The following is an 11,848-nucleotide window of genomic DNA, read 5'->3' on the forward strand; positions in this document are numbered from 1 at the left end:
CTCTTGCCCTGCTCCTTCTCTGACCTGCGTTCACCCTGACCCACAAAATCCTGTTCTACAGTGGATCTCTAGCTTAACAGGACTGCACAACTACCAAGCTCTATGCACCTTGACAGTTCGCTCACACCAGTTCCACTGCATCTCTCCAGCACTTTGAATTGTTATTGATCCTTTCTACTTTTTTGGCTCTTAGGAGGCCAAGCCATGGACCCACAATGGACCAAGACGCCATTGTGCTAGGGGCTGTATCAGTGTAGAACAAAAGGCCAGCTTCTGCCCCAAAGAGGCTGCAATCTAAGACAGGCCTTGAACTGGAAGCATTGTTTCCAACACAGGCTTGATAGAGGACATTGGTGTAACCCTGTTAATCCTTGGTGCCTTAGCGGGGCTTTTGTTTAGTGTTGGTATGAAGCCTAAAGCTATGTGGCATTTGCATGATAGCATGAAATCACAACAGTGTGGCATGCATGAAAGTTGGCCATATGCAAGTCAGTTGAGCGGGGTAAAGAAAAGGCTGATCATGTCCAAGGCGAAAATGGTCCTATCTTATAGTGTCCTTGAGCAGAATGTTTACAAAATGCTCATTAAGGAAGAGGGGGATTGTGAGATAGCAACAGAAATCTGGTGCACAGCTTACACTACAAGAGATAAGAGAGGCAAGGCTACCATAGGCGAAAGCATGTTATATCCAATTACTGAGACCTGGTTTTGGGGAGGAGGGGGCTGAGAGGGAGTGAGAAAGGGAGCGAGGGAGAGAGAGAACTGATCACAAGCTTCAGGCAAGGGCTTCCAAACTTGTCATCTCTCTGTGACACAAGCTGCATACAGTCCAGAAGATAAAATAGCCACTTAGCCCACACGAGAGTTAAACCTTGTTGAGTCTGGTTGGAGACTAGAGAGAAGTAATGGATTCTGTTGCCCTTCCACTGTGGGCAGCCCTCTACTTCTTGGTTCACCTGGCAGCTTGCAGTCCCATCATGAGCCTGGAGCAGTCTTCCCTGGAGGAAGATGTCCCCCTCTTCGATGAGGTTCTTTCAGAGCAGGACGGCGTTGATTTCAGCGCATTGCTTCAGAACATGAAAAATGAGTTCCTGAAGACACTGAACCTCTCTGATATTCCGCTGCATGACACTGCTAAGGTGGACCCTCCAGAGTACATGTTAGAGCTGTACAACAGGTTCGCCACTGACAGTACCTCAATGCCATCAGCAAATATTATTAGAAGCTTCAAGAATGAAGGTAAGATCTGTGCTCCTCTCAGTGAATTAGCTCTAAGCAAACTTTGCTTATAACCAGCCAGGCATGCCTTTACAGTGCATGGAGCATGAAGGCTGCATTGGTGCAAAAGGACTTACCAGTGATTTGGAAGAGAGGCCATTGGGGACAGGAAACTAACCTGCCATGTGCCTGTTCTACTCAGATCCCATTCCCATGATGTATCCTTTTCCCCTATCCTTTGCCTGTGTGTGCCGTCCAGATGTTAAGTATTTTCAGGCAAGAACAATGCCTCCTTTTATATTTGTACAGCATCTAGCAGCTACTGAATGCATAAACGAAATAGATTATCATCATCCCAGGAACCTAAGTACCATTTCCATACCACCTATTCAGCCATCAGATTTTCTTGTCCATTCAGTTAATGGAAAAAAATGTCTTCTACAACCCACGCACTAGTAAAAACCTTTATCCTTTGGGAAGTATTTGGTCTTCATACATCTTTAACCAGTTAATTAAGCATGGATTTTTACTATTGTTATTTCTCTATTCACTTAAACTTGCTACTGAACTTGTTTGTATTTTGCAAAATTCTCATGCTTTGGTGTGTGAAATAAGGTCAACACAATTTATAGGAATATATACAGCTAGCAGCTTTAGCTTTGCTAAAGTTCACGGAATCATTTTAAATGGATAAAGTATTTTTTCAAATTTTTTAACCAAAAACCCTCATGAAGTCCTGGGTTTAGAAGATTATGAGTATTGTGGAATTCAGCATTCCCTAATGAGGGAAAAGTATTGCTCACATATGAGTAGTCCTAGTTCATAGTGTGTATGTAAGTATGCATGAGCAACCTGCCTTGCAGTTATATACTCAAAATGTTTTTCAGCAAATCATGGATTATGTTTAAAAATATAAGCAAGTTGATATATCTTTTTTCTGATCAATTCAGCTTTATGGGGGAGAATTCCAATAAAAATGGATCATCCCCCATACTAATGAAGTGCACTACTGTGCAACAGCAAATACTTTGTAAGAGATGTAGATGCAGCCACACAGCCAGATGCTAGTAACTGAATCCAGGCTAGTCATGAGGTATGCTATACTTCATTCAGGCATGTGCATTCTTATGCAGCAAGATGTTTTTTGTGTGAAGGGACCCTGCCTTCCAGAATCAGATCTAATTTAATTGTGCAGTTCTTCAGCTTGGCAATTACATTTAAGGGAGGGCTGGAATGCAAATCACTAACATTCACTGGTGAACACTACTCAGACAAGCCTCCCAATGGAAATTGATGGGTTTTCTTGTAAGAATAACTGCTCATCGTTGTAAATTAAAAAATCACAATCTGGTCCTGAAGAAATACCAGATAATGATTGTTCATTTCTGACTCTTGCAAATTTAAGGTGAAAAAGTAATAATTAATGTAATTTTGGGCAGTCCAATACAGCAGTGGAAAGAGCACTGGCATGGCTTATTGGTATACAGCTGAAGTAATTTAACAGACAACAATGTAATAATTCCAGATTTACATCATTACAAATGATCTTGGAGTATGATCCTTTAATGTTAGTCAGTGTAGCAATGCGCAACTCAATTAATTATGGAAATGAGGCAGCAATCTCAAATAACATTTTCATTGTCAGATACGTTTTGTGATAGCTATGTAAACTTGTCGTAACTTTTGGCCTTCTCAGAAGGTTTTTGTCCTTCTTATCCAGAACTATGAGCACAGGTTGAGACACTCCTATGCTAATGCAAATGCCCTTTTCTATACACTCAGGGTTTAGACAGATTCTTGTAGTTGTCTCCTTTACATGTCTAGAACATCTAATGAAAACTAAATCTGTAGTTACGTTGGTAAGAGATCACACTATCCAATCCTTATATTCACCTACTTATAATAATGAAAGCTGCTGATAAGCACAGTTTCCTTGTTATCTATTAAACCCAATAAATCAGTTATTAATTCAATTATTAGCATAATTCCATGACGGTATTAATTAAGTTTGTGTGTCTGGGTGCATTTGTTTATCAGGAGAAATCTGTACCCCATTACAGATATGACTGTACTATGGCCAGTGCTTAAAAGCTGTAAGAATATTTCTGTGGTAAATTCTCTTGCCAGTGTATCTAGTAGCATTGAGAAGGAAATTTGGCCCTTTCAGAGGTTTTTTCTCAGTCTGTAGGGCAAATGCCTATCCTGACTTCCTTATAAAGACATTAATTCCTTTGTCTGTGAATTATTCACTCATTTTCCCACAAGGGTGTGACCCACCCCTTTTGATGAATTATTCATGCATATCTTTTATGTGGTCAGCTGAGATTTCTCTAGCCCAGAGACTGCAGGTATCCCCATGACAGTAGGTTTGTTTTCTAGCATCCTGCCTGTTGGGAATCAGCAAGGCCATTCTAGTTCTGAAACCACTGGTTTCAGGATGGCTGATAATGCTGAGCCCAAATCCAAGAACCCAATCCTGGAAATCTTGAACTATGAAATCAGGCCACTACAAAAAAACTGGGGTCCCACTGATGTCAAGAGACCTACTCATTGCTTCAAGTTCACCATTTGTTCAAGTGCTTGTCTATATCAGGGTAAATATATCAGCTTTGCCAGATGGAGTACATACAAATCTCAGAGCTATAGAAATCAGAGATGGAAAAATGTCTAGATGCCAATACCATCCATCCCCCCAGTCCTTGCAGGGATGTCTTCTAATCTCCTAATCTGGCTTCAGAGTTATAACTTTGATGGAGAAATGCCGCATTACATACAGAACATTTTACTAAATGGCCTATATCTATGAAGGAATGGTGCTATAGAAACATGTGATGAAGACAGAATAGAGAAATGGATAACATGTTTGCTGAATGTTTTGTAAATTAATAATATCAAAAGCTTCTGAATAAATACAGATATTTTAGCTGACTTGGTGAAAGCCCAGTGTATTCAATAGCAATATTGCTATTTGTTAGGTTTGGAATCAGGCCACAGCTTCTTCCTACTCTAAAATACATTTTTTCATTCCTCGTAATATGTCTTCATCTTTGGTACTTGCTCCCTTAAGACACTGTCAGAGGTTTGAGAAATTTGTTTCAGGAAATTCCAGCAATGCCTCATCATAAGAAACAGTTGCTCAGTGGTGTAGTTTTCACCACATTGTATAAAGTCTCCAGTAACTGTCTGAATTCACAGTATACTCTAGAACTGTGATAAAGTAAAGATAAAAAACTGATAGTATCGAAAGAAGATTGTGCTATTAATGTGGGAAGCATGTACCCATTCCACGCAGCCATAGATCCTGTGTTAATAAAAAGATACAATTCAACCTGCTTTTGCTGCATAAACAGCTTGTGAAACATTCTGCCTATCTCCAGTCCCTCATTCATTTTCAGCTGGATCAAGACTCTTCAATGCCTGCAGTATAAGTGTTGCCTAATGTTGTTATCCTCTTGTTAAGTAGCTGTTATATTTCACCCTAAAATGCCTTCCTTTCAGTGCTGGGTAAGTGAGGCCAATATATTTATAGTTTGTATAACCTGTAAGTGCATATCATAAAGGACATTGGTAACTATATTGGTGGAAATGAGATCTGAGAAGCTAAGTGCATTAGCATTATCCTGGTCTGAGCCTGCTTCCTTGATCCAGTACAAACCACGTGCTTCTTTGATGATCTGATTATAATTTTGTTTGAAAATCAATTATCATTTTCCTGTAACCATTCACAGTGAAACCTAGAAACATAAGGCATGAAAAGACTGGGTCGTGTGTGTGTACTGATGGAAACATTCCAAAGTGTTTATAAGGATTTCTCTCATTTCCAGACTTGACTTCCCAACCCACTGCTGTTACTGGAATCCGAAAATACCCTCTTCTATTCAATGTATCCATCCCTCACCATGAAGACATCACCATGGCAGAGCTGAGACTCTACACACTGGTGGAACGAGACAGAATGCTTTATGATGGGTTGGATAGGAAGGTCACCATTTTTGAAGTACTGGAGGATGACCATGTGGGAAGAGAAGGAGAGGAGAGAAAAATAGTGGTGCTAGCATCCAGGCAGATTTATGGCACTGACAGTGAATGGGAAACATTTGAAATCACAGATGCCATCAGGCACTGGCGTAGGTTGGAGCTGACCACTCACAGGCTAGAGGTGCAAATAGAGAGCAGAGAAGGGGAGGAGCAAAATGGAGAGGGGAAACTCGATATCGACATCAACTCTGAGGCCAAGCATATGCCATTGTTGATTGTGTTCTCAAATGACCAAAGCAACGACAAAAAAGAGGAGAAGCAGGAACTCAGTGAAATGATAGACCATGAGCAGCTGCTGGACTTGGAGACTCTGGGAGCGGGCAGCTCCCACGACAGACCAGGAGAAGAAGCACTTCTCCAAATGCGATCCAACATCATTTATGATTCTACTGCCAGGATCCGGAGGAACGCCAAGGGCAACTATTGCAAAAGGACTCCACTCTATATAGACTTCAAGGAGATTGGATGGGATTCCTGGATAATTGCCCCGACAGGCTATGAAGCTTACGAATGTCGCGGAGTATGCTCCTACCCTTTAACAGAACATGTCACACCAACGAAACACGCCATTGTCCAGACATTGGTTCACCTGAAGAATCCCCAGAAAGCTTCCAAAGCCTGCTGCGTGCCTACCAAACTTGATCCTATCTCCATCCTCTACTTAGATGCAGGGGTGGTTACTTACAAGTTCAAATATGAGGGTATGGTCGTGTCAGAGTGTGGCTGCAGATAGTAGAAGGAAATGCAAAGTCAGTGGGTGCACGAGGGGAGTATTTAATAATTCAAACTGTAAATTTGTACATTTTTGGATTTCCTATTTAATAAGGTTATTTAATGAGGTGTGTACAGATAATTCTATGTTTCATGTCATAGGGAATGGGCAGGTCATATGACTATAGGGAAATGTATATTTTGCTCCAGTGTTTGCTTCTTCTCACTGTTTAACTTGTCCAAATTATGAGAAGCTTCCTTTATAAACAAATTGAAGAACAAAAACCAAATCTTTGGGTATGGAGGATTTTTAGGTATGGCAAGGTGCCATACTATAATGCTTGAGCTTTGTTTCTTTAAAAATGTTTCTGTCCTGTGATCTAGGACAGTATGTAGCCTTTGCATGGACTGAATTGGATAAAATAATGTGGTATGATACATCTATTATATTATAATATTTTCTGATAGATGCTTTCCCATCCTTCCTTCATCCACTGAGTTAGTATTTTTATTCTCAGAATATTCCTCTGGCTTTGTGTCACAACTTCTGATTTTCATAGACAAAAATTTCCTACTGATGTGCTTGGAATCAGTTATAACATTTTAAAATAACTACATTTACACAATTTATAATCAGTGAAATTGCAAGCACAGTGTAATTACACTCACTTTAGGTGTTTGGATTGAATAATAAGCTAAATATTATGAAAATATGCAAAACAAAAAACAAAAAAATGTGCAAACCAGAATGTTTCCAAAGGCTGAAAATTATGGGCGAAATTTTCAAAAGTGACTAAGCTTAGAGCTTATCACTTACCTGACAAAGAGACCAATGTCCAGATCCAACAAGTTATCTGGGTGGTTAACTGATATTTTAGATGCTTAACTCCTGTTGTTTTCAATAGAAGTTAAGCACCTTTGTGACTCTTGAGTTTTGGGAACATGAAGGCTGGATTTTCGAAGTCATTCAGGTTTCCAAGGATGCAGACAGGTGTCTACTAAGATTTTCAAATGCACCAAAGTTAAGTAACCTGCTCAACTGAAACCTAACCTCATCAGACACTTGAAAACCCCCATAAGTCTCTTAAGTGACAATAGGTGCATCCAGACGGCTTTGCACATGTGGATTGTGGAGCTGCAGATCCATCTAGGGTGCTGCAAACTACATGCGCTACCCATGCAGGTGTTTGCTGCATTGCTAATTTGCAGCACAGGAGGGGTTTTTTGCTGCCAAGAGACTGAGTGAAGTTAGGTTCCTTAAGTCATTTGGATACTTTGCTCTTTAAGAAGTATCTGTACAAGCCTGGATTTACAAACAAAAGTCATTTTAACGGGATGGTTTTACCACTATCCAAAGACCAGATGGAAACTTCCCTATTTCCTACCTTCCTCACTCAAATAATATGCCCATTTGCAATGTTAGGCAGGTCCATTGCTCTGACAAGCAGCCCCTTTGCCAACATGTGAGGTAAGAAATGTTCCTACTGTTTGTTTATTCTGGAAGTACGTTGTACATAACAATCCTGGCTTTGGAAATACAATACATTTGGCGCATGTTATCTATTAAGGGCCAGAATTTCAGCTAGGGTAAATCAACATCATAACTCTGTTGAAGTCCTTGAAGACATGGATTCACACCAGCTGAAAATCTGCCTCGCCGGTGTCTGTTTTATACATCATGAAATTATGTAAGGCAAAGAAAAAGGCAGTGTACCAGTGCGCTTACTCTATGTAGACCAAGGTAGAAAAGAAAAGCACTCTCTCTACCTTAGTTACAGAGAGGCTCTTTCCTTTATGTATGTGTTGAAGTTGTCAATTCATAAAGATATTGCTACCCGCCCCCCACTTAAACTATATATGATGGAGTCACATGCCATGTTTCCGCCACTCTTCTGCAACAAATCGTACTGATAAGAAGGTGTCAGAGCTGAGAAACAATAGACCCGTCACTTTATTTATACTAAGCTGCAAATTTGTCAGATTCTTGGGAAAGTGTAAGTGACGTTGACTCTTCCAGCCCCAACCGGAGCCTACTGTACTGTCCCTGCATCTGTTTTACTCTTTTAAGGCAAAGTTATCCTTACTGGAAGTGATAAGAGACCTGTCTTTGAAAGAACTGACTCTGACACTTCGTGGGAATGAACTTAAAAGACTATCAGTTGAAGCCAGTTTCACCTAGGTTCACGCAAATCCTTCTATGCTTCCCGTAATTTATTGATCTATTTATTGATGTCCACCTTTGTAATATACTGTAGAATACAAATGCTTGTATGTAATCCCACTCTGATAAAAATCTCATACTGAACAGATTTTATGTAGGATCATTCTAAAAGAATCTGCTGCAAATGCTGTGGTTTTAGCCTTAGAGATCTTTCTAATTACAGAATATGGACATAGCAATGATGTGCATCTTGGAGCACATATGGTCTTTCCCACCATATAACAACTCTTACAAGGAGTAGAATCCCTTTATGTGCTCTAGTTAACTAGTTTATTACAGAGAAGGGCAGTCTCAACGCAGGCTGTGCTTCCAGATAGTGGTCTACATCAATGAACTACATGGATTTACATCATCTGAGGATCTGGTCTAACAAGTAGGCTGATGGGCCATATTACCATCTGGGCATTGCCACTGTAGAGCTTTCACCTTTCAGTTTTCACCTTGGATAAATGGCAGTTTCAAAGAAGGTGAATAGCACATTTACCAGACTGCAAAGGGTAAGGGGCAACCTCTCAGTTCCTTTCAGTCACACTATATGAATGCATGTGGCATGCCCAAAGTATCAGCAATTCACATAAAGGCATTTACCCATAAAAATCCTTCACCATGTTAGAACAATATCAGTTAGGTTTGTGATAAGCCATCTTTTATCTCTTTTCCACAGCTGTGCACAGTGTAATGACCTCGTAAACGGTATTTGCAAACTTTTCCTCTACTGAACAGTGTCAGAATTACTCAACTGCATGTTGTAGGACTTTTATTAATAATATCCAATTAGAAGTTTACTTTAGCTTATACTCTGGAGTAGAAAAGTCTATGTTGTAATCATCCATCATTCTTATGCAGCTCCACTTAGCTATGTAAAATATTGTCATGACTGCCTCAGCATTCCTGGATTGCCAGTGATTTGTGATATCACTGTAAAAAGAGTAAAAACAGTCCTACTGCCTGGACTATAAATGCAGTATATGATGCATGTGCTACTCTTAAGAAAAACTGAACCTAGGGCCCGGTTCTGCAATCCCTTCTCTACAGGTATGATTTTTCTCTGTGGCTAAAGTTATATGCACAAGCTTTTAGAGGTTCTGCGTATAAGAATTTAGGTATTAAGCCAAATTAGACCACTGGGTCATCCAATCAATTAATAATACGTATTCAACTTTATATTAAAGTAACGGCTGTATTTTCTCTCTAGCTGAGGCTAGTATCAAACTGTCAGAGAAAAGTTCATAAGTGAACATAACAGGAAAATAAGGAATACCTTGTTAGAGTAGTTTTGGGGAAAAATTATTTAAAACGCCACAGTTTTAACTTTTAATCAAAATACTGCTAATAATCTGAGAGTTTAACTGATCTGATCAGGAATTTTATTAGCACAGCTCTGTTACAAAATGACGCCTAATTTTATTAGAAAAGCTTTACCTCTGTGCAGAAAATAATTGGGTAGTCAATATTTGGTGAATGCCCACACATTCTGACTTCCCTCTTGAAAAATGTCCCAGTGCAGATAAGAGATACAAAATATATTGATGATAAAAATAGAATTCATTACTTCTCCTTCCTTTGGGATTTTTAAAAACATTTATTTTTTCCTTTCCCATACCCATAAGTTGCTTTTCTTCCATTTTTTTTACCTATTTAAATCACCGCATTCATAGATTCTTGACTTTTTAAAGCTGAATTAAAAAAAAAAAAAATATTTCTAAAGGAACAACTTCAATTTTGGAATGTTTTCTTTTTGCAAAGATTTGAGTTATACAAAGTGGTCCTAATCTGCTATACAAAACCCAGAGATGTAATCTTTGCAAAGTAGCCACCCACCACAGCAGCTTCATTTAGATTCCAGATACTGCCTGTTTATTATTTATGATACAATAATACCAATGTTCCCCAAACCACAACAGATTCTACCACAAAGGGTAGAATCACATGCCCCAAAGTGATCACACTTTAGACAAGGCTCCGTTCAACAAGGACAAGTGCAAAGCCCTGCACTTAGGATGGAGGAATCCCATGCACTGCTACAGCCTGGGAACCGACTGGCCAAGCAGCAGCTCTGTAGAATATGACGGGGAGGCTCCAGTGGACAATAAGATGGATATGATCCAGCAGTGTGCCCTTGTTGCCAAGACAGCTAACAGCATGTTGAGCTGCATTAGTAGGAGTGTTGCCAGCAGATGGAGGGAAGTAATTATTCTGCTGTATCCTGCACAGATGAGGCCACATCTGGAGTACTGTGTCTAGTTTTGACCCCCCCCTTCCCCCCCTCCTTGACTGCAGAAAGGATGTGGACAAGTTGGAGAGAGTCCAGCGGAGAGCAATGAGGAATGGTTTGAGGGGGGCGGGGGGCGGAGAGGTATATGATTTATGAGGAGAGGCTGAGGGGACTGAGTTTATTTAGTCTGCAGAAGAGAAGACTGAGGGGGGATTTGATAGCAGCCTTTAACTACCTGAAGGGTGGGTCCAAAGAGAATGGAGCTGGACTGTTCTCAGCGATGACAGATGACAGAGCAAGGAGCAACCGTCTCAAGTTCAAGTAAAGGGAGGTTTAAGTTAGATATTAGGAAAAACTTTCTCACTAGGAGGGTGTTGAAGCACTGGAACAGGTTACATAGAGAGGTGGTGGAATCTATCCTTGGAGAATTTTAAAGCCTGTCTTGACAAAGCCCTGGCTGGGATATCTAGTTGGGGCTGGTCCAGTCTGCAGCAAGGGGTTGGACTAGATGACCTCCTGAGGTCCCTTCCAACCCTAAGTTTCTATGATTCTAAGGCAGAAAACACAGGATGGTGGTAGGGAACAGAGGCATAGAAAGCAGAAGGGACTCAAGTCATGGAGGGTTGTAAAGTTCTGCTCTTAAAATGAGACGCACATATTGGTTAACACTGAGAATAAGTGTGGTTCCCATCAACTGTGGTTCTCACACTATGTTCTTATCCTTTTATGAAAATCTTGACTGACCCTCAATTTGGTGACAATGTTTTGAATCCACACTGAACTCAAACAAGCAGCTCAAAAAGTTGAGATTTCTTTAAATTATCATGTCTCTTGTGCCTGCAAAACTGGACTAGAAACTGCTCAGGAACAGACTTTACAGTTTTCTCACACAGCTAGCTGCCAGTGGAAGAACTCAGAAGTCCTGACTCCTGGTCCCATGTTCTTCTCCACAACAACACCAAAGGTTCCATGGTTTCGTGGTACTCGGCAGATCCAGCCATCCTCATGCCTGGACACAGAGCATAAATTTGCAGCTCATCATTGTCTGCAACCCACCATTGTAATGCCTAAGGAGGTGATAGGCTGGGGTGTTTTGCTAAGACAGGGCAGAGTTATGTTTTGTACTGGCAGGAAATGAAAGCATTCCCTCTTCCTAGCATTGGCCATTTGTTGGGTCAGGCAAAGGCAAACCTGGCAGTGCCTTTCAGCAATTCACACTCCGTGAGTTCTGTTCATCACCTAATCCACTGCTTCTGGCCCTACTAATGAGCTTTCTCTCTCTTTCTCTCTCTCTCTCTCCCTCTCTTTCTATCCTGAACAACACACACAGCCAAAACCAGTATTGCAGCCCAAAGACTCCCATTCCGCATCCTGTGAGAAGTTTTCACTGTCATCTGATTCTCCCCCAAGAAAGACTCTTGTACTTCCCTTTAAATCCTAGGTAG

At 40.5% G+C, this 11,848-nt stretch overlaps 1 protein-coding gene across 1 annotated transcript; it reads left to right on the forward strand.

Annotated features, from left to right (window-relative positions):
- The first annotated feature begins 841 nt into the window (after positions 1-841).
- Positions 842-8,244, forward strand: BMP10 (bone morphogenetic protein 10). Its single transcript, XM_019514332.1, has 2 exons — positions 842-1,239; positions 5,043-8,244. Exons 1-2 carry the CDS (start codon positions 906-908, stop codon positions 5,987-5,989), a joined length of 1,281 nt encoding a protein of 426 aa, XP_019369877.1. The 5' UTR covers positions 842-905; the 3' UTR covers positions 5,990-8,244.
- Positions 8,245-11,848: the final 3,604 nt, after the last annotated feature.

The sequence above is a fragment of the Gavialis gangeticus genome, unplaced genomic scaffold, assembly GCF_001723915.1.
Source record: "Gavialis gangeticus isolate Ggan-Ray unplaced genomic scaffold, GavGan_comp1, whole genome shotgun sequence".
Taxonomy (NCBI): Eukaryota; Metazoa; Chordata; order Crocodylia; family Gavialidae; genus Gavialis; species Gavialis gangeticus.